The sequence below is a fragment of the Heliangelus exortis genome, chromosome 16 (genome assembly GCF_036169615.1).
Source record: "Heliangelus exortis chromosome 16, bHelExo1.hap1, whole genome shotgun sequence".
Classification (NCBI taxonomy): Eukaryota; Metazoa; Chordata; class Aves; order Apodiformes; family Trochilidae; genus Heliangelus; species Heliangelus exortis.
The window spans coordinates 14235980-14258768 of NC_092437.1; the positions used below are offsets into that span (position 1 = coordinate 14235980).

A 22789-nucleotide genomic window follows, 5' to 3' on the forward strand; every position below is an offset into this window, starting at 1 on the left:
GGTTTCCCCATATTTATTTATTTTCCTTCTCATGCAGGGAGCATTTGTTTCAGTTGTTTGCAGTGTAGCTGATGGTGAATGGCAATGAAGCAAGCAGCACAATGTTCTTGGTGCAATTCAGTAGCACCTAGTGAGCAGCTGGGAGAGATTTACAGTGTGAGCTGCTCCAACAACTGGGTAATGGGCAGCACTGGTCACTGAGAGCAGGACGTGGATTTGACAGGTGTGTAGCTAGGACAGAGCAGAGGTAACTGCCTGCCATCTGCCACCCCAGTCAGGGGGTTTATCCCCCTGTCCTTCCTGCCTTACCAGGCCTTGTTCTCTTAGAGCTCAGAGCAAAGGGAAGAGCCCAGATGGGGCATGGAACCAGCTCCTGGCCTGGCCAAGAAACACAGACATAGCCACGGGTGGCAAGGGGGCTCCTTGGGGGTTTATTCCAATGCAGAGACAAAAGGGAAAACAAGTCAAAGAGCATTTCCACACTAAGCATCTCACCCCAGCCCTGTGCCCAGGTGTTTTGTGTGTTCTCCTTCCCTCTCTGCTGATTTCACTTCCATCCTTTCAATCCATGTGTGACACAGAGGGACATGGGACCTACTACCACCTCTTCCCTCCTCTCCCTCTTTGCCTAGGATGCTTTCTTGTGTCTGCCTTGTGCCTTTGCTAGGACTTAATGAAGGCAACGTGGGTTTCTGTGTCCTGCACAGCACTGGGGTTTTGGCCTGGGATGTTTGGCAGGAAGCTCCACTCCACCCTTAATGACCTGAGGACCTTTTCTCTCTGCCCAGCAGGTCTTCATGAGGGACAGCTCTGGAGCCCAGAAAGACACACGGTGCAGAGGATGCTGAACCTGGCCTAATCTCTATGCCCAGCAAGCCCTGAGAGGTACAGTACAGCCCGGGGGTGACTCTGGGGCTCTTCAGAAACAGCTGAGGTGGGGACAGGATGGCCAAACAGACTGTGTGCTGGTGGGATGAGAGGCAGGAGGGGTGTTTGGGAGGGTGTTTCAGTGACAACACTCCCTACTTCTCGTAGTGAATCCTGCAACACGCCCGTCACGAAAATAAAGTTATGAAATCTCATCCCCATTGCCATGGTAACGTCACGCCTCTGCGCTGACCTACTTTGAGACAAAGGAAGTGCTCCTGCAGCTTGGAGCACACAGAACCCTGCAGATACATCTCAGGGTGGGTCTCTGGAAGAACAGGCAGAGGAAGTGCTGGCTCTCCCCACCTTCTGCCCCTTGTCCTGCGACCCATACGCTGCTTTGCCCCAGGCACTGAGCACATCCCCTGCCCCCCAGCATCTCCATCTCACATAGCAAGCACTCCCCTAGCTCCAGCTGAACATTCAAGAAGCAACTGGAACATCTGTCCTGGAGCAATACAACCTCCTTGCAAAGCTGCAGAGACCTGGTGGTAAAGCAACAACAGCAACAGCCCTCACCCTTGGGAGCCCCCTGGTACTGCTGTGTCACAAACAGCACAGGCAAGGAGTTCAGCCTTGCTCTCCTGCCATCCCCACCTCCTCATCCTCCTCTGCTTAGCCCTTGGTGCTCCCAGTTCTGGGGCTGCTGCTCCCCTGGCAGCACAGTGAGACAGGAGGATCCGGGTGGTGGCTCAGGGCAGAGTGTCCTGCTTGCTTCTGTGTCACAACTTTCTGTGTGAACAACCTCCACCCCTGGGGGTGACAGTGAAAATAATGCAGAGGGCAGCCACATCAAGGGCTTTTCATCCTCTCTTGTTCCATGGAGGGCTTTGCAAACACCCAGACAACCCCCCCATGCCATTGGAACAGAACTGACCAGAACAAATCAGTTTTGGTTCCAAATGGCATGGTCTTCCAGACAAACTGGGACATGCACCATGTCACCAGCATGTGCCCTGAGTGCCCTGTGAGACAGCAGAGGTTGCAGAGAGATCCCAAAGGACAGTAACCCTTGCTCGCTGCCAATCTCATCAATTCCCTGCTTTCTTCCTGAAAAACTCTCCAATTCTTATCTTGATTTGTCTCATTTGACCTTCTAAATGCTTTGCAGTTCCTTCTTTGGAGCATATGTCATCTTCTGGAGAACTTTGAGAAACATCTATTTAGGGACAGACAAATAGGTTGTAAAGTTTCTGGGGTTTTGTTCCCTTGAGACTTGATTATGTTACCAGTGACATTTGCATAAAAATAAGTTGTCTGTGTCTCGGGAGTTCATCTGCTCCTCCAGCTTAGTCAACACCTGAGTTAAAAACTATTTAGCATATTGCAGCCAATGATTTTCACAACATTTAGTTGTGCTGCTACCAAGTGAGATGTGAGGAGATCCACCAGTGCCCTGGGACTGTTGAGGAATCAGACTTCCTTGAGCTCACAGGCCAATGCAGCCTTCATCTAGCATCAAGTGCTTGGAAGTTGAATTTGCAGACTTTGGATGAGCCTGTTGGGTCACTGGGGCACCAGGACAAGCTGGTCCTCATAAAACCATTCAGCATCTCCTAAGGAGGTGTCCCAGGCAGATGAGACCTGACTCAGCCTCTGCCTCCTCTTCCTCAGTTCTCCTGGTGATGCAGTCACACGTCCCAGTGGGAAGGTTTGGGTGACATTAACCCCATGGGTGTTCCTCAGGACCCTGGCAGCCCAGGACAGGCAGTGCTGCTCAGCACCCACTCTGGCCTTGGGAGAAAGCTCCCTGGGAGCCCTGGGAATCTTCCTGGGAAGAAGGGAGTGGCAGCAGGAGGCTGGGGGAAGGTCAGTTGTGTAATGAATTGTTCCAAGTTGCAGCTGGCTATTTTTATTCCCTGCGATTAGATTCTGAACAATTTGAATCATCATTAATGCAATGCCCTGGAAGCCAGCAGCCCCCCTCTCTGAATGCCACATGAAGTGTTCCTGCTAATTCAGGGAACATTTTAATTCATGTGTGTAGGCAGAGCCACGTCACCTACACCACACTATGCAATTTTTGAAGCTTCTTGCAGCAGTGTGAAGGGAGTCATTTTTCTTCTGCAGGTTGCAGATCGTTTATGCCTTATCTAGCCAGTGATTAGCACGCTGCTGGGTTTCTATATATAAAAGCCACCCATGTGTTTGGAGCCAGCTTGGGTGGCTGAGCTGAGGTTTACGTGGGAGATGATGGTGCGTGGAGCCCTGGAAAAGTGGATCAGCACAGGTCAGGATGCATTGACTCCAAAGAGTGTCTGCAGCCCCATCAGGACAGGGATTTCTTCCTTCTGGGAGACTTGTGTCCTGAGCAGTCCCATTTTACAGGCTGCTGCTTCTCCTGATGCTTCAGCTCATGCTTCTTGTCACCCAGAGAAGCTGTGGCTGCCCCATCCCTGGCAGTGTTCCAGCCCAGGTTGGATGGGGCTTGGAGTGACCTGGGCTGGTGGGAGGTGTCCCTGCCATTGGCACAGGGCTGGGACTGGATGAGCTTTCAGATCCCTTCCAACTCAAACCATTCTGGGATTCTCTGATTCTACCTGTCTCTCCTGAGCTGCACCTGAATGGTCTCCTGGCCCTTCATGGCCAGAGCTATGTCAGCAGTACACATTCCTCCTGACCACTGCTGTTCTGGTGAACCACACACACTTCAAAGATGATGGTCTCAAGAGATGCCTTCCAACCTAAACAAGTCTGTGACTGCTCTGTAAATGCCAGGAAGAAGTGTAGCAGCAGCAGCTCCAGCTTCCTGCTGGCACCACCTGGGCTGTGTTTCTGGTGCCCAGTGTTCTGCAGGGGTGCAGTGGTTCTGGGGTGCATTATGTTCTGTGGATGGGAGATGGCAGAGGGTAGGGTGAGAGACCTGAGCTCCCCTGGGAGCTGGTGGGTTCCTCCCTCCATTTAGCACAAATGAAGGTCAGGGCAGCAATGGGGGCATCAGCTTTGCTCTTACCACAAGGAACAAAGAAGCTGTTGGAAAGTCCTGGTGGGAATGGCAGGAGGTCTATGGCAGGGTGAGGCACTGAAGTTCCTCCTGTCCCATCCTTCCTAAGGGTTTGTCCTCTGCCCTGGCTCTCCATGCTAGAGAGGAGGAAGGGAAGCTAGAGAGGAGAGGGAAGCAAAGGAAGGGAGGAATGATGCTTCCTGCTGTGGTTTTGTGGAGAAAGAACAACTCTTCAAGTGCCTGGCACCATTCAGCTGGGGCAGCCATGGATATGCTTGCAGAGGAGGGCAGGCAGGGGGAGGACAAGGACTTCTTGCATGGAAGATGTGTGCCAAGGGCATGGCAAAGGCAGGAAGGCAGTGCAGAGCCTGCACCAGCTGCTGGCTGGGGGCAGGGGAATTACAGCCATCAGACCTGCAGCTCCCCAGTTCCTAGAGGAGCAGAAGCACCCACATGCAGACTGCATTCCCCCATGCCATAAGGCATGTCCTGACCTACTTCTTGGCCACCTCCAAGCCTGGTTCCCAGCCTGGGTCTCCACCGTCCAGCAGCACAGGAGCAAACCCAGCCCAGAGCCCCAGCACAGCAGCCCATGGAGCAGAAATAGGGGTGAACCTTGGGATGCTCCTGGAGCTGCCTCTGCCCTCCCAGGCATGGTGAGGAGGAGCAGTCCCTGGCCATAAGCCCAGCACAGGGTTTACCATCAGCTGATGGCAGAGTCAAAGCCTGGGAGCAGAGCAGAAGGAGGAGGGGAGGCTGGCAGGGTGAGGCACTGCAGTTCCTCCTGTCCCATCCTTCCTAAGGGTTTGTCCTCTGTCCTGGCTCTCCATGCCCTCAAGCATAAACTGTTTTAAGGTGGGTTTGCAGCATTTAAGTTGGGGATTTGGGCCATGAGAAACCAGAGGCAGAAGAAAAAGGACAGTTACTCCTGGAAACACATCTCCACCCCAAAAGTTAACACAGATGTACGTGGGAAGGGGTCAGTGGTTTTCCTGAGTCCCTTGGGGTGCAGGGTCCCAGCACAGAAGCTGATCAGAGCCTGTGATCCCTAACTCAGTGAGCTTGCAGGAGGTGCTCTGCCCTCCCACAGTCTGTTCAGAAGAGGCAGGGAGCAGCCCCTGTGGAGCAGTGATCCTTGGGCTGAGGTCCTCACCCTGTCATAGAATCACAGAGTCAGCTGGGTTGGAAGGGACCTCTGAGATCCTCAAGTCCAACCCTTGATCCACTCCCCCCGTGGTTCCCAGCCCATGGCACTGAGTGCCACATCCAGGCTCTTCCTAAAAGCCTCCAGGGATGGAGAATCCACCCCTTCCCTGGGCAGCCCATTCAAATGTCTGATCACCTTCTCTGTAAAGAATTTCCTCCCCTGGCAGAGCTTAAGCCCATGCCCTCTTGTCTGACTGATATCTGCCTGGGAGCAGAGCCCGACCCCCCCCTGGCTCCAACCTCCTTTCAGGGAGTTGGAGAGAGTGATGAGGTCTCCCCTGAGCCTCCTCTTCTCCAGCCTCAACACCCCCAGCTCCCTCAGCCCTTCCTCACAGGACTTGTGCTGGATCCCTTCCCAGCCTCCTTGCTCTTCTCTGGACCTGCTCCAGCACCTCAATCTCCTTCCTGAGCTGAGGGGCCCAGAACTGGACACAGGACTCAAGCTGTGGCCTCCCCAGGGCTGAGCACAGGGGCAGAATCCCTTCCCTGGACCTGCTGGCCACGCTGTTCCTGAGCCAGCCCAGGATGCCATTGGCCTTCTTGGCCACCTGGGCACACTGCTGGCTCCTCTTCAGCTCCCTGTCACAGCAACAGGGGAGATGGGGACAGGCCCATGGGCAGTGTCCCTTTCTTGAGAACACAGTGCACCTGCAGAGAGGACATGGAGCTGTTCTCCAGGGTGGAAAGGAGGAAGGAGATGTGTTCTCCTTGTGCAGGGTGGGCAGGTCAAGACAGAGAAAAACCCCTGATGGACAATAGAAACTTCAGAGATTTATAGGGTTGCAAAGACAGACAGACAGACATCCTCAGGGCTGGTCAGAGGACTTCTGCCCTGATCCTGCCCTGGTTGACATTTTGACAGACTTCTTGCTGATGCTCTCTGCTAGAAGTTACAAACCATATGCTCCTGGTGGGGTGACAGGGAGGCTGGAGAGCCACAAGCAGGGCTGACACTTGAGAGAATGCTAGGAAATTACTGCTGAGCTGGGATCTCCACCGCCTTGCAGCTGTCACCTTTTCTCTATTCGGTTCTTTCCAGTGACCTCCTGCTCAGCCCAGAGCTTGGGCCAGCCTAAGCTCTTTGCTGTCAAAAAAAGGCAGAAAAGCAAATATTTGAAATTATTAGAGTATCTCTCACAACAATGGGAGGCTTTTCAGCTAACAATGAAGATGTGATTCAGTCTTTGTGAAGGGGAGGGAGCCACCTCCCACCAGCTTCAGCAGCCCCTGTCTCCCACTCCCAGGAGTCAAGCACAGCAGCTCTGGGCTCTGTAGAAAGGAACCACTGGTACTGCTCAGCCAGGGAAGCACAGAATCATCGTGATTGGAAAGGACCTTCAAGATCACAGAGTCCAACCATCAGTCCTACAGCCCTGTAATCACCAAATCATCTCCCAAGGCACCACAGCTACTCAGTTTTTTAATACCCTCAGGGACAGCGACTCCCTGGGCAGTCTGTTCCAAAGCTCCACTACTCTTTCAGTGATTAAATTTTTCCTAATATCTAATCTGAACCTCCTCTGACACAACTGGAACTCCTTTCCTCTTGTCCTGTTGCTAGTCACTAGGGAGAAGAGTCCAACACACACCTCACTACAACCTCCTTTCTGGTAGCTGTAGAGCACAACAAGGTCTCCCCTCAGCCTCCTCTTCTCCAGCCTGAACAGCCCCAGCTCCTTCAGCCTCTTCAGGCAAGGCTCTCATCTCCTGAGTGATGTGAGAGTTCATGCCCTGCTTGGCACCTGGAGCTGCAGATGTATTTTGCAGGAGGTATTTGGAGGTGACTCCAGGACCTGCCCACCAGCAGCTCCAGGTAAACCCTGCCTGAGAGCAAGGTGGGGGCTTAGAGTATTTTGAGACACTCTAAAGTGCCATAAATCAGGTCAGGTCATCTGATGCACCTCATAGGCAGCAACAAAGCCACTGGGAAGAGGAAGGGCAGCCCTGAAAATACCCAGGCTGAGGGGAGGGATGTGCTGGGGCCATCAGCAAAGCCAGCCCCCTCCCCAGGGCTCAGGACAGCCTCCTCTCCACACCATTATGACCATCTGCTAACCAGGGTTTTCTTCTGCTCACCATTCTGGGTACCTACATGTGGCTGAGGCCCAGCAGGGACTCTGGGCAGCTGTCCTGGGATAATTCCCTTCCCCATTCTGCAAGCTGCAGGGTCATGGATTTGAGAGATTTAATTTCAAGCTTTTTCATCCTTCTGAATTGAAAAGATGGTAGGGAAGAGGCTGGTTGGGTTTTTTCCTTCCCTGAGCCCACGTCTCAAGAACGTGCCAAGGATTTCAGAGAGCAATTGCAGTGTAATGATACCAGTTTAGTCCATCTTCCGGGGAAAGCAGGCAACACAACACAGCTGGGGGATCACCAGGAGCTGCTGGGGTCCTGACAGAGCCTCACAGCAAGGCTGGTGCCCCACACTGTGCCATCCCACTCCCACAGAGATGCCCAGGGCAAGCAAGAGGCCAGGGGGCTGCTGGCAGCCCTGCAAGAGCCCACTGGAGGAAAAGGGAACAACAGACCCTGGGACATATAGAAGCAAACGTCCACTCTAGGCAAGAGCACAGCAGCCTGGGGAGAGGGAGTTTCATGCCCTCCCCTGCTCCCTTCCCTCCTGCTCCCACCCCTCTGAACAAACTTCACTTTTCCTCCCTCCACTCTTGTCCTCACAGCCCCTCAGTCACTCCCCCCTGCCCCATCCTGAGCCCACCCAGCTCCCATCCCCACTCTTCCCCTGCAATTCAGTCCTTCCCTGCATATTATTTATATTCATTTAATTTATTCAATTTCATTTCCCTATTTACTTCGAGTCCTAAGGCAGTGTTACTTTTTTCTGCACCCCAGCAAACACAAAAGCATCAGTGCTGATGTGGTTTATGGAGAAGCAGCCATGGGGCTCAAGTCTCTCTCAGGAGATTTCTGCCCCAAATATTGAGTGCCCATTGTAGGAAAAGATGTATTTGCTATCAATAGTTAGATAATCAAAACATTGCTGTGTTGGGACTGCCCATAATGTGGCAGGAGAAGCACGAGGTCCGTAAGAGCTGGAATGCACCTTGCTGGGAGTCTGGAGCTGGGGCTTGGAAAGGAGGGAGAAAGAGGCCATGATAGGCAAAGCTGAGCATCTGCAGATCAGGGGAGTACCCAAGGAGGGTCTGGGCTCCCTGCTACCTGCACAGCTTCCCCCCCAGGGTGGGCAGGGCTGAGTTTGCCCACTAATGGCTGTTTGGAATTTAAAAGACCAGAAGGATGGCTCAGCCTGGAGCCTACCCTTCTACACTTTTTCATCCAGAGGGTTTCCTTTGAGAACATCTCCTGGGGTTTTTTTTTAATCATTGCTCTAATGCCAACTTGCAGAAAGCAGGAGCTGGACTGCCTGGCACTTTCATGAGTCCCATCTGTGGCATTTCTCCAGTCAGCACCCACCACTGCCCCACCAGCTCCCATGGGTTCTGTCCCCTGGGCAAAGGACTCCAGAGGGACTGATGCAACAAGTCCTGCTGAAGAGCACAAAGGGAAAAGAATGGCAGGCACAGAGACCACGAGCAGCTGGACACCCATCCAGGCTGGTGTTGTGCTGGGTGTTCTGGAAAGAAGGGCAGGTGTGGCATCAAAGTTCCCCAGCTCAGGCCAGGGTAACAGCCACTGCCTCATCCCCAAAGCGCCGTGTGGAGGAGAGGCCTGAGGACCAAAGTGTCCTCTCCAGGACTGGAGGTGAGGACAGCTGAGGGCACAGGTCTGACCCCATGGGGCTGCACAGCTTCTCCAGCTGTGTCTTAGCACACAGAGGTGGGACAGGACAGAGGAAGCCCTGTGAGGCCACAAAGTGCCCTGGGGACAAGAGGTTCTGGCAGTGCACACAGAGAGGTTCCCATGGGGGACCTGGGGAGCAGGATCTGGGGAGGGTCAGGGGGGGTCTCAGGGTTGGAACAGGGCAGAGAGCCCAGGCTGATGAACTCATTTCACTTCTTTTCCTTTGGGTGGTTTGGTTTGTCTGTTTGTTTTGCTTTGCTTCTGAACAATTATTTAAAGCCTAGCCACCCCTCATGTTAATATATTTTTTCCCTGAGGAGGGAAGGAAAATAAGTCTGTCAATTCCTATCATCATAAGTCTGTCAATTCCTATGGTTGCTGACTCTGCTCCCACCAACTTGGTCCCAGACACTTTTGCTGACCAGACTTTGTGCTGGAGGGAGACTGGACTCAGGTTTAGGCTGAACAGGGACAACCCAGGAGCCCAGACCACCAGCCCTGCTTCTCACAGGGACACACTGTTGTCCTACTTGGTGTCTTAGAACAACTGATGGTGTTGCTTTCTCACAAACTCAATGGAGGCTCTGAGGGTCCAGGCATTACTTCCCCTTCCAGGTGCATGTTGAGAAACATTGGATCATCCTGGTGTTGGAAAATGGCTTTTCTGCACAGCCCCTGGTCATCCCAGCTGCCAGAGCATCCCCTCCATCCTACCAAGGAACAGCTGTTCAGCTCCACGTTAAAGTTTTCAGTCTCTGAGTTCTGCAAAAGTAGGCTAGAATCCCAGATCTCCAAATGTTCATACTGGTAGGATACTTTGGTGTTTGGTATTTGTCTTCAAGCTGCACTCAAACTGAAATTAAAAGCAAATAGGAAGCTAAACTAAAAGATAAAAGGAATGAAAAATTATTGTATACACTACATGGTTTCAAATATGTTTTAAGTATGAAAAATCAACACCTTGATTGATTGGCTTAACTCATCTACAGGTTCATTGGTTTTCTTTAAACAACCCCAGAAAGTTTGTCTTTTTTCCATGTATAACCCAGAGCAGATCAGGTTCCCTCCCAGCTGAGCAGGATGGGGTAAGTGCACCAGAGAAAGCTTCAGTGAGGAAGCCCAGGGTCTGCTCCTCTGCCCAAAGAGACCCTTGGTGTCCAGCTGCCTCCTTCCACCACCCTGCAGGGTACCAGTCCCTGCTGCCATGGCCAACCACCCCCAACCATCCCCTTGCCCTGGCAGAGACAGCCAGGCTTGGTGGGTGACACAGCCACCCCAGGAGCAGTGCATCAAGGCAGGAAAGATCAACCAAGCAGCAAACAGCTTCAGCAGGTCAGGCTCTGAGTGTTCAGAAACACCCCTGCTCTCATCACAGCTGCTGAAACCATTTCCTCTGGGGGAAAAGATGCCATAAAGCAAGGGAACTGTTGGGGAGGATGTGTTTGACATCCTATTGCATTAGCCCAGCTGCAAACAACACAGAGAGCAGGGCTGCCAGCTCCTTCCCAAGATCTGGTAACCACAGAAACACAAAGCTTAGTGCAGAAGATGGGATGCCTGGCTCAGGGAAGGCCCCTGTGCAGTGCTTGACAGCAGGTTTTGTCCAGCTCCCTGAACAAACAGGACAGGAGCAGTGATTTGTTGGCAGTGCCCCTGCTAGCCTTTTTTTTGTGCTGGCTGGAGAAGAAACTGTATTAAATAAACATGTGCAGAGACCAGAAAAATAGCAGCAGCATTATTTAAGCAGCCTGTGATTGAGCTCTGGGACCCACAAGCACTTGAGCTGCAGCTAGGAAGAACGAGTCCTTCCCTCCTCCTGTTCCCTGTTCACTCCTGCCCCTGGTCTCAGGCCCCTGCTCCTCCCCTCCTGCCATGACAAATCTCTGCTCTGTCCTCTAACCTTGGGGGCATTTGCTTTTAGAGCTGGGGCAGTCCTCACAAGGACACCCCAGTGAAGAATGGGCTTCCAGAGAGATCCTTGTCAGGCTCTGAGCATCTCTCCTCTTCCTCCAGGTGCGGGGAAATCTGCGGGGAAGCAGGGTCGTGCTCCCACAAGGGCTCTGCCACATCACCAGCCCTGAGCAATGCTCTAGGAAACACTGGGACCATGAAGGGCTTAGGAGACAACAGAAGCCGCCACCTCTCCGATAACCTGGACTCCCCTCAAGACTCTCTTTATGCCCCCCAGGACAGGAACCCTTATCTCCTCAGCCCCACCGACTCCTTCACCATGGACCCCCGATTCCCAGCCCAGAACACCATCCATGGCGACTGTCTCCTTCCGCTCAACAACCAGATCTCCAACAGCAGCACTTTCCCCCGCATCCATTACAACTCTCACTTCGAGGTCCCAGATGATAACCCGTTTCCAAGCCATGCCCAAGCCACTAAAATCAACCGCCTGCCCGCAAACCTCCTCGACCAGTTTGAGAAGCAGCTGCCCATCCACAGAGACGGCTTCAGCACCCTCCAGTTTCAGAGGAGCGACGCGAAGCACCGGAGCGAGAGCCCCGGGCGCATCCGGCACCTGGTGCACTCCGTGCAGAAGCTGTTTGCCAAATCCCAGTCTCTGGAGGGCCCCGCCAAGGGCAACGTGAACGGCAAGAAGGGGGGAGATGACCCCAAGCAAAACCGGAGGAGCAAGAGCAAAGACCGAGTGAAGACTTCGGAGCCCAAGCGCAGGACCAGGTCCAACATTTCGGGCTGGTGGAGCTCAGATGACAACTTAGACAGCGATACCTGCAGCTACCGCAACCCCATGGGCCTCATGACCCTGGGCCGGCAGCCAGACCACAGCCAGCCCAAATATTTCATGCATGCTTACAACACCATCAGCGAGCACATGCTGAAATCCTCCAAGAGCAATAACGACCTCAAGGTCACCCCTTGCACCAATATCCCCATCAACAACGACTCCAACTACATCAAGAGGGGCTCCTGGTCCACGCTGACACTCAGCCACGCCCGGGAAGTCTGCCAAAAGGCCTCTGCCACCATCGACAAAGCCTTGCTGAAATCCAAGTCCTGCCATCAAGACTTGGCCTACCACTACCTGCAGGTGGGTGCAGAAGGAGGGGTTGTGGCTTGCTCCGTGCTGGGAGAGTACGGGAAGACAGGACACCCTCCCAGTGGGTGCTCCATTGCCTGGGAGGGCTTATCAAACAGCTCCAGATGGTTCAGATGGCACCACAGTCAGATGGGGGGGATAAATTCAGCCAGGTCCCAGGGACAGACCCCCACACCTGCTGCAGTGGCACTGGTGTTGATGGGGTACAGATCCCCCAACTGCAGCACTACCCCAGGACCTCCCAGCCCCTGTGCTGGACCATGGCAGCTTAGGGAGGAGGTGATGTGCCCACACTGCAGCCTCAGCACCCTCTGTGGGACCCCAGCGTGCCCCCCCCCTGCCCACCCAGTCCCTGCAGATGCTGTGCTGGGGTGGACTCTTGGCAACCCAGGCATTGAGCTGCCCACTTTTAGGTGTTTCCACTTGGAGCCCTGGCATCTGGGCACTCCGAAAGGCCACAGCTCACATCCCACCCAGACACAGCCCCCCAGCCTCCAGCCAACCACCACCACCCCCCAGCCTGAGGCTCACCAGTAATAACTGATGCTTAACCCCTTATATCCACGCATCGCAAGGATGTGCCGCTGTGCCCAGTAAGCCCCGCTCTGCAGAGCTTCCCTGGAGCACTGGTAGGACCTGTGGCTCTGTGGGGCATGGCTGTCACCCCCCCGGGCAGGCCTGGGGACCCAGCTGCCCTGCTTGCATGGCACAAGCCCGCATGGCTCATGCTGCTTTGAACTCCCCATCACCAAGAGCTCCAGGTCACTGGGGTAGGGGGGGATTGAGAAGCATTTGACAGCACAAACCTGGTTGTGCCCTAGAGAGAGGAATGAAGATAAATAAGCCAGGCCTGGATGGGGGAAGGAGGGGATGAGTCTATGTATGTGAATCTCCAGCATCCTTTTTAACACAAAGGTGTTGGGCTTCCCTGGCTGTGGCCAGTGGGCTTAGATGCTTTAAGGAGCAACAAATTATTGAAGCACACTCTGTTTCCAACACTATGCTGGCCCTGGCTGCAAACCAGATTTCAGAGGGACTTATTACATCAGGAGCATCAGCAGAAAAAAATATTCTTGGCCTGGTTTCTTTTTCTTTTCCCCCTCTTTTCAGTGCAGCATTAGGAGCTTAAAGAGCTGCAGACAAAATACCCACCAACTGCCTCCTCCAGGTGTGGCAGCAGAGACCAGTGCAGCCCTGGGTGCCCAGTGGGACCCCCACAGCCCTTCACACCCAGCGGGGCAGTGGGGCTGCCCTGCTCCTTCTTCCCCACCCATGTAATGAGCCTCCATTTCTCAACAGCCTGGTGGAGGGCTCTGGGCACAGCTGGGTGGCAGGAGCCCAGCCAGCAGCTGGGTAACCCCACAGCTCAGCTGGGAGGACCCAGGGGCCACCCTGCAGCCCAGGGAGCCCCCATGGAGCTGGGACCAGCCCCTTCAGCCCTGGGCCAAGCGACGCAGGCAGTGCCCAGGTAGGGATGATGTTTTGAGGAGAGCCTTTGACCAGCTCCCTCCCCACCCTGACCCTCCTGGGACCATTGGATCAGGCAGCACAGTGCCACCAGGCTGGGACTGGGAGTAGCCAGGGCAGGGAGCAGCTGCTGGGGGTATGGCTGGAGGGGCAGCAGGGGATGTGACCAACATCCCAAGTGCCTGGGGCAGGTCCTGCAGCCAGCAGCATCTCACCAGCCCCCGGGCACAGGATAATCTGTGCTCCTCCAAAGATACAGATGCTCAGACTGACCTTGGGCCCTTAGGGTAGGATGGGGTGATTGTATCCAGACCCCTCCTTGGCACAGGAAGGGAACTCAGCTGGTGATGGAGAAGTCACCACTGGAGGATGGTGTGTGGGAAATGGCCTTTTGTGAGACCACGTGTCCCCTGCCACCTGCTCCTCACTGGAGCAGGATGAGCCCTGCTTGTCCCATAGTGAGGGACAAAAGCATCTGTCCACCCACTGACCCCAGAGCTTGAGGAGCCCTGCTTGAAGGTGCTGCAGGACAGAAATGTCTGCAGGGTCCCAGAGGTGGAGAAGAACCCCTCTGCCATGAAGGAGGGCAGGAGTGAGATGGGAACAAACATGACCCCCAGCCTCTAAGGCTTACTCCACCTCCCCTGCCTCATTTGCAGGGTCTGGGTAGTCTTGGGACTCCTCAGGGACTATTGGGGGTTCATGTGATGTTTTCAGGCCCATTCCCAGATCCAGATGTTGAAGCTGAGAGTGGGAGATAACCCAGCTCCAGGTCCAGCTTTGTCTGGTCCTTAGAGCACCCAACCCAGGGAGGGAGGCTGTGCTCCCTGTCCCTGTTCTCCCCTCCCCATAGGCCTCAACATGTGGCTGTTTCTGCAAGGGGAAAGGCAGAGGGATCAGGATTCCAACAGCCAAGAGGCTCCTTAGAATGAGAAATGTCCTAGGCAAGGCTGCGCAGAATTTCTGACCCAGACACGCTCAGCCTCATACTGAGACCATATTGATGGGATGGACAGTGTCCCCAAGGGGACAGTCATACCACAGGCACCATTAGCCTGATCCATCACCCAGAGAAGCCTTCTCAACCCTACTTACAGTCAGACTGCACTAGAACTTACTTAACCCCCAAAAATAAATCTGCAATCCAGGGTGGATGTCTTCGTGCCAGCCACGCCACAGTGGCTGCTCTCACAGCAGCCCCACAGAACTCCCATGGGGCAGGAACCCTGGCCCAGCTCCTGCCTAGAAGGTGACCTGGGCTCCAGCTTTCTTTCTTGAGGCCGTGGCAGTCACAGCCCTTGGGACACGTGAGGGATCAGGCTCTGGTGGGAGAGGTGGTGTCCGGGTCCTGGCTGCATGGCACGTGTGTCCCCGTGGGTGCCCCATGTGTGATGCATGGCAGTGTGTGCTGGGGCTGGGCTGCATGTCAGAGCTGCTACACGTGTCAGTTGAAACCCTGTTTGCTCTGAGAGTCTCTCTTCCCCCAGAGCTCACCAAAGCAATGAGAGCAGTGCAGCTCTTTCACCCCCAGGACTGGAATTTTCCCATTCCCTCCTCTCTCCCCTGACTCCAGATGACTGGGGAATGCCCCAGCCAGAATTCAGGTAGGGCCAAACCCCTGTGTGGCCACTTCTTTCCTTTACCCTCCGTACTTGGCTCATGATACAGGGAGAAGAAGAGCCAGAGGAATGGCTCCTTTGCAGCAGGCAGTACTGTGGGAGGATGCTGGCAGTGAGGCCCAGCTCCCAGGGACAGACAGGCTTGGACCCCACATGCCTGCACCACAGGGCAGCACACAGACTGGGAGCAGGCAGAAAGGAGGATCCACATCCTGAGGTCTGGCAGAGCATCTCTGCTGCCCAGTCCTTCCCCACTGTGCATCCACAGGGCAGGATGGATCCTGAGCTCTGTGTCAGCAGCTGCCCACCAGGGCTCTCAACCTGGGCATCCTCTTTCTCTGACCCCTTTCACACCAACCAAACCACCATGGGCAGAACCAAGCCTACTTCTGAGAGAGCAGCAAGAAGAGCAGCAACACTCCCACAGCCTGGGATGAGCCTCCTGAGCCTCTCTGTGCCACGTCTGGGTTCAGTACAAGGCAGCCCTCATTTCCACTTTTCCTTTCTGTAATACCTGTGCTGTGTTGAGAGCCCAGGGTCTCAGCTGCCAGAAAAGTTACTTCCATCAAGGTGCTGCACTGCCCACTGTCTGTCCCTTGCTAATGAGGTGCTCTGGGCTTCTTGCCCCCACTGCAGTCTGTGGGACAGGCTCCTCACATTCAGGTGCTGAAGGTGCAAAGAAGCAGCCTGGAGGCCCCTGAACAGCACCTCACGTGCCTGTGCTGCTTTCAAAGACCCCCAAAAACACCTATTGGTCTCTTCAGGAGTGACACTTTGGAAACCCTTGTCCTGCACTCTGTCCCACTGAAGCAAGAGCTGTGGGAGTCCCTGTGGGCTCTGTGCAGCCAGAGGCAGGGCACAATCCAAACTGGGGCAGCAGATCCAAAGGGTGTCCTGCCAAGCATCTTCCTTCCCCTTGATGCTGCTAAACTGGAATGTAGAGCACCTTGAGAGCAGCTTTGTTTCTTGCCACCCTGTCAAGGCACAAGGCAGAGGAGAGGCAAGGAAAGAAATAAGGTGTCTCAGTTAGGAGCAGCGGGGCTGTGGCAGTGAGCAGGGTAGCTGGTGAGGCTGTCCCCAGGAGCAGCACAGGTTCTGTTTGGGGCAGGCTGTGCTGTGGGATGCTCAGCTCACATTGCTACAGACCAGCTGCACCCAGAGACGTGCTGGGAACACAATCCTTGTCTTGCTTTGCCTGGAGTGCCAGGAGGAAGATGCACCAGCCCAGGCAGAGCTGTGCAACCAGCAGACCCTGTCCTCAAGCAGCAGTAGCAGCAGGCAGGAGTCTTACTGTCCCTGCTGAGCCCAGCACTTCTTGCTGCCCCACAGAGCACAGCATCTGCCTCTGCCTAGGGAGCAGCCACAGAGCTCCCTGACCCCTTCTTGGCACGCCAGGCTGCTGTCACACTGTCACCCCCCAGCCAGGGGCTACAGCCCCCAGCCCTGTCTGCCCACACCCCAGACCCTCAGAGGCTGCAGCTTGTTCCAAGCAGAACACAGGCAGCAGAATGCACTCTCAAGTCAGGCCTGAAGCCAAGGCACTGGGCATAAAACTGCTTCTCCAGGGCATCCGTGTCTTTCAGGAGAGGTCAGAGCCAGCCACCCCAGTGAGCTGTGGGATCTCTCCCATGGCAGCAGTCAGGGCAGGGCCACCCGTGCCAGCAGCTGGGCTGGGACAGAGGGAGAGCAGAGAAAGGGCTCTCTCTTGCCTTTGTAGGAATGTGCCAGCTGTAGCTCCTGAGCTGGGCAGCCTCACAAGAGGCCATCCCAGAGGCCAATGCCAAGCACAAAGCTTGCAGGAGGCAGAGAGGAAAGAGTGCGAAAGCCCTCAGCAGCAGCAGGGCCAAGGAGGTTGTGTTGGTCACCCACCTGGATCTCACAGGCAAGTAACACAATGCCTCTGGCCCTCTGTCCTGTGTTCCTCAAGAATTTGGGTCCTGGCTCATGGGTACAGATGACAGCAGGAGTCCATCACCAAAGAGATGCCACGGGCAGCTTGGGTTCTGCTCTGCATGGTGCTGGAGTCTCCCCTTGCCTTCTCCTGAGGACATGCAGCAGGCTGGCAGGACATGGGCTCAACCCTTGGGTCCTCTGGGCAGAAGAAAGCCCCTGGAGTGAGCTAAGCTGCTGTGTGTGGAGTGAGGCTGCATCTGGAACAGCCAGGCCCTTCCAGGAGAAGCCCCTGTCCTGAAGCTGAGCTGAAGATGGATGCAGCCCCCCAGCAGCACAGGCTCTGAGTGACACAACTTGGCTGCTGTGAGCAAGGGGGGGAACAGGAACCCAGCAGCACTTCACAGCTCTGGCTGACCACAGGTGGCTGTAACCCATCTCTGTGTTACAGAGCACTCTGTGACACTGCAGATAAACCCCACACCCCCTGGGAAGCCAAATCCAACCATGGCATCCAGCAGAGTCAACGTGGACACAGGAGTTCCTTTTGGCACTGTTCCCTCTGCTGCTCCCCAGGGTCCAACCTGCTTCCCACAGCAGACTGGGAGGGTTCAGCTCTCCATGCTTTGCACAATGCTGCATTCTTCACATCTCCCCTTGCTTCTCCTTGACCACGTCTCCTCAGCTCAATGGCAGGCCCAAGAGCAGTTAGAAACCAAGTTATCCGTGAAACCAGGGCTTTCTCCTGACCACTAAGGTTGCCTTTTCTGCTAGACTGTCCCAGCTCTGGCTCCTGTCCTGGTCAATCCTGGGCTGAGTCCTGGCTCTGCTGCTGGCCAAGTTCCTTGGCTGTTCTCTGATCACCTCCATAACCCCTCTGCAGGACAGACCTCTTGATTTCTTCAGGTGCTCAGTGCTTCAGGACTCTAGTGGAGACATCACTTCTCCTATCTCTAAAGAGGAAACCAGAGCCATGTCTGCCTTAAATTAATGCAGCCTTGTCATCTCAGTGAAGTTAGGAAGTGGTTTTCTTCACAAGGTGCTACTCATCTCTCTGTGGAGAGGCCAGCAAAAGGTCTGTGTGCCCAAGCTGCTCTAGAGGGACTTGTGAGGGCCTGGCTTTGCTTCAGAAATTCACTTCAGCCACTAAGAGTCACATTCAACTCAGAAACCTTAAAGAGTGTTGGACCTAGTGAAGGTCTGGGTTCTGATCCACAGGTCCTGGTCTACAATATCTCTTGATTGCCTTGGCCTAAAGAGTCCATTTTACATTAACTCAGCATGGGCTTTGCATTGAACAAGTGTGTACCCCTCCTGAGACAGTGCCCAGCACAGATCTGGTGAGACTCTTCCCTCCCCATTCTGTCCAGCATTATGCAGCTTGTACCAGCCGTGTGAGCATGTGAAGGTGGTCTGCAGTGGTGGGGTGGGGGGCAGATGTGCTGAAACAGAGGCTATTGACTGTGAGGATGCCTGGCATGAACTGGTAAGGGAGGGTCAGAAAGGAATTGCCTTGCCTGTTCCCACTACACTCCAGATGAGGGTCAAACAAACACTTGTCCTTCCGACCGATCCCCCCAAGTCCCAGTGATCCCACTGGTCCCAGAGGTGTCATCCCTCAGATCTGCTCATGCTCCCCTTCCTCTTGCAGGTGCCTCAGGGGGAGTGGAACAACACGCTGTCTCGAGACAAAGACAGTGAGATCCCATGCCGGCGCATGCGGAGTGGGAGTTACATCAAAGCCATGGGGGATGATGATAGTGAAGACTCAGAAACCAGCCCCAAACCATCCCCGAAAACTGCAGCTCGGAGGCAGAGTTACCTCAAGGCCACCCAACAGTCCCTGAGTGAGCAGAGCACCACCCAAAGGTAACGCTGGAGCTCCTCTGGAAGCTCTGCACAGGGCTGCAGGGACACCTCAGAAGCAGTCCTTGGGGTCCATCTCACAGCATCCACATGGAGACTGCACGTGTGGAACAGAACACACCAGCTCAGGCTGCCCACAGGAGGCAAGCAGGACAGGAGAACATCTGGCAGAGGAATGGAGAGAATTTTCCATCCTGGTGACTTCAAATAGTCCTGGTGTTAGGAGCCTGTTCCAGGCCCCTGGCCCCTCAGTGGTGGGGAGGGCACTCATTTGTGGAGCTCTCTCAGCATCTGCTCTTCCGAGGGAGTGCAGAGATCCCAACCCCTTGATGCTGTTATGTGGAAGATGCTCAGCCAGCATGGCTGAGGCCACTTGGCATGCAGCCCACAGGCTGCTGGGACTGTGCCATCTGCTTTGCTCCATAAGTGTCTTGGGGACCCTGGGACCTGCCAGAAAGTGCCCCGTTGCCACACTGGGCTGGGCAATATCCTGAGGCCAGGAGAGATGAGTTAGGAGGTCTGGAACCAGGTATAGAGGGAGGGAGACTCACAGTGGCTAGAGCAAGAGAGGTAGCAGAGCAAGGGGAAGAGACCAGAGGCTCTGGGCACTGCAGGACCAGCAGGCTGGAGGTGACGCTGAGCAGAGTCCTCACTACCTGCTCTGCTTCCCAGGACAAGGCACCCAGGGGCTGGAAGGGGGCTGGAAGGGGCTGGAAGGGGCTGGCAGGTTCCAGGTGCTGGGGTTTGGGAGGGTGCGAGCAGCACAGAGGGGCAGGAGGAGGAGGGACCCACCTTAGCTGAGCTGCTGCTGTTCAAACAGGCAGAGGCAGAGGAAGTGAGGGTGCAGCAGGCAGTGGGGACACCCCTCATGGTGGCTTCAGGTCGCAGAGCAGATGCTGCTTTCTGCTGAGACACGGCCACAAAATTAACTGTAAGGAGCCCTGGAGATGTCTGCTCTGAATCCATCCCTGCTCCCTGCCCCACATCCACTTCTGGGGGAGCAGAGTTTGGTCCAGAGGTCTCTGATGCAAAATACCCAAGCTGAGAGACAAAGGTTCTTCCTACCTTGGGTTCCCTGTCGATTCAGGTCACATCCATCGGGTCTGACCTCACCTGGACTGCCGGGTCCAGCCAGAGCCCATTTGCAGCGGTTTTGAGCAAGGGGCTGTCCGGGTGTCAGAAACGCAGGGGCAGAGCCAGCCGAGATGTGGGGACAGCTCCGTGGGGGAGGAGGGGTCCAGGCTGTGCGTGGCCATTGCTGCGAGTTCCCAGCAGGAGCTCAGCTGGAAGGAAGGATCCTGCCTGGGAAGGACGGGCCTCTGCAGCTCTTGGAGCTGCGGTCCGGTGAGGGACATCGTGTCCTGGTCAGCCCGTCCCCTCTGCCCCAGGGTTTGTGTGTTTGGGCGCAGGACGGGCAGGAGCTCCGGAGCATGAGCACGGCTGCCATCTGCTGACCACCCACTCGCCTCCCCCGTCCCTCACCGAGGAGCTTTAGGGATGCTGGGATGCTTTAGGGATGCTCAGGTGCTGCGGGGCCTCCCCAGGGTCCCCCAGCAGCCTGGCACACACCTGGGACAGAAGCCTTCACCAAGATCTCCTTGTCCAGAGCTGCCGTGGCCACCGCTGGACCACTCCAGGTGGTTTTGGACAGGAGGGACTAAAGGGAGGAGAGCTGCAGTCTTAGCCAGGACCAAGCACACAGCAGTGAGCTGTAATCTGTCTCTTCCCTTACAAAGTCCAAAGTTGCCTGCTCTGTGACTCGGTTTCCCCACAGCCAGGCTGTGAGCATAGGTTAGGGTGAAGCCCAGGGTGATGGGCAGAGGGAGGCTGGCAGGGACACTGCCTGGCCCAGGAGACAACTGACACCATGGCCTCACAGTGTGTTCACGGAGAGAACCCACTCAGGATGAGGGAAACAAAGCAATGAACTGACAGCCCAGGGCTTGGGGTGCCTTGTTGCCTTGGTCACTCAGCACTGGGTCCCTTGGGACTGGGTGTCTCCTCCATCACCCTTGGCAGAAGACACTAACGCTCATCACACCCCATGATGGAGTCTCAGGAGGTGCCATGGTCTTTCCTGGAGGTCCAGACACTGCCCCTGCCCACAGCTTTGCTCTCCCCCAGGCTGGTGAAGGACAGACCTCTGCACCCACACTCCAGATCGATGCAGGGGAAGCAGCACCCCCAGGAGGGTGCCCACAGCTCCCCAAGGCACGGCTCACCCTTCTCCTGGGCTGTGACAAGGACACCTCTGCACAGGCTCTCATGGTGGAACAGAACAGCAGGGGAGCCCCAGCCTTCCCACATCCCTCCCATACTTCCACATCCCTCCCAGCCCCTGGGTCTCATCAGAGACCATACCTGTGGTCCTGGCAAGGTCAGGCCCAGTGACAACCCTGCTTTTCTCCAGCAGCAGAGGGGCACAGGGACAGGGCTTCTCCCAGATCCTGAAGCAAAAGCTGCTCTGGAAATACCAACACTCCACCCCCATTCCTACCCTTCCCTTCCCCCACCAATCCAGCAGCACCAGCATTCAGGTTTGCTTTCTTGGAACTTCCAGATTTTTTGGGTTAGTCTACACAAATAACAAAAAAAAAAAAAAACCAAAACAAAAAAACGAACCAAAAAAAAGAAAAAAAGCCAAACCAAACAACCAAAAAAAAAAAAAAAAAAAAGCCCAACCAAAAAAAAAAAGCCTGCAGATGTTTCCAATTGCAAGGTCCACAAAATACCATTTAAAAGTCATTTCTCACCTCTCACCCCCTTCCCACCAGTCCCAGCAGGGAAGAGTTATCTTCTGTGACCCCAGACCCTGGCACCAGCCTGTCTGAGAGCCACGGTGTCATCAGGACTGTGACTCTGGGGGCTGCCATGGATTCCCTGTGCTCCCTGGGGTCTGGCTGGACTAAGTTGGCACATGCAGTGCATTCCCAGGTGCAGCAAGACCCTGGGTCTCCTCCTGCACCCCACATGTGCCAACTCAAGCCAGGGGCCAGCAAGGTGAGAAAAGTGCTTCCTCCTACTCTGGAAGCTGCAACAGGGGCCAAGTGGTGTCCTCAGTGCCCAGCATCATCCCCACACCTGGGGGACATCTGCCCACGCCTGGCAGAGGGTGCTGCAGGCAGAGGTGCTCCAGCCCTGCACAAATCCATCTCTGCCCCTGCCGTGGGACACCCCTCACCCACTCTCTCTCTGCTGGCAGGAGCCTGGATCGCCTGGACTCCGTGGAGATCCTCCTACCTCCAAAGTTCCCCACCTGGGAGGAAGAATACAACCAGATCTCTGACAGCATCAACGAGTCCAGCTGCATCAACCAGGTGAGCTGCTGGAGGGCTGAGCAAAGGAGGCAGCTGGGGGGGGGAGAGGGACATCTTTTGCCCCCTTCAAAATATAGCACTGGCCATGCTCTGGCAGCTTTACCAAAGCCTAAAGGCCATCTCCTTCAGTCTGGTTGATGTTAGACTCCCCTTCCTACCCTGCCTTGTCTCCTCTCAGCACTGCTGGTGCAGCTGAAGTCACTGACGTGGCCACAGGTCTGGTAGCCCAGAGCAGTGCTTCATAGCCATTGGGTGAATCTCAGGGCTGCTCTGAGCCCAGGGTCCCACCACATCACCACCCAGAAGCCACCTTGCAGTAAGGATGCTCACCCCTGCTGTAAGCTCCTCACTCCCACTGGGTGGGGACAGAGCCCGGGCCAGCATCACCTGTGTAAACCTGGCACCCAGCCTGGGACCCTGCAGCAAAACCTGGCACCCAACCTGCAGCCCTGCAGCACCCACCAGGGACAGGAACCCTGCTTACCTCTGAGGACCTGGTCCTTTGTGCAGGAACAAGGTGCCCATAACTGGGGAGACCTGGAGTCCTGCCAGCCAGCTGGGGATGTCTCCCTTGCTATTCCTGGTTCCCATGGGAGATGCAAAGTCAAAGATGCTAGTGAGGCACTGGTGGTGGGTGACAAGCCCCTCACCACAGTGTGGATTCATGCTATGGCCCCAACTTCTGCAAACTGGGTTTAACTCCCTGCCCCACACCATGTCTCTCCAT

The 22789-nt window shown here is 55.2% G+C and overlaps 1 protein-coding gene across 3 annotated transcripts in view; it reads left to right on the forward strand.

The window, feature by feature from the left end:
- Positions 1–22789, forward strand: part of DLGAP4 (DLG associated protein 4) — a 97430-nt gene that overhangs the window by 20452 nt on the left and 54189 nt on the right. Inside the window, exons 2-5 of one of the 3 annotated variants that reach the window (XM_071759707.1) lie at positions 792–885; positions 10850–11894; positions 18531–18748; positions 21948–22062. In XM_071759707.1, coding sequence (XP_071615808.1) covers positions 10944–11894; positions 18531–18748; positions 21948–22062 — 1284 coding nt within the window. In that variant the 5' untranslated portion in view covers positions 792–885; positions 10850–10943. Of the gene's footprint in view, positions 1–788; positions 886–10849; positions 11895–18530; positions 18749–21647; positions 21746–21947; positions 22063–22789 lie in introns of those variants that run through there. The other 2 variants (XM_071759708.1, XM_071759709.1) reach the window with 2 other exon arrangements.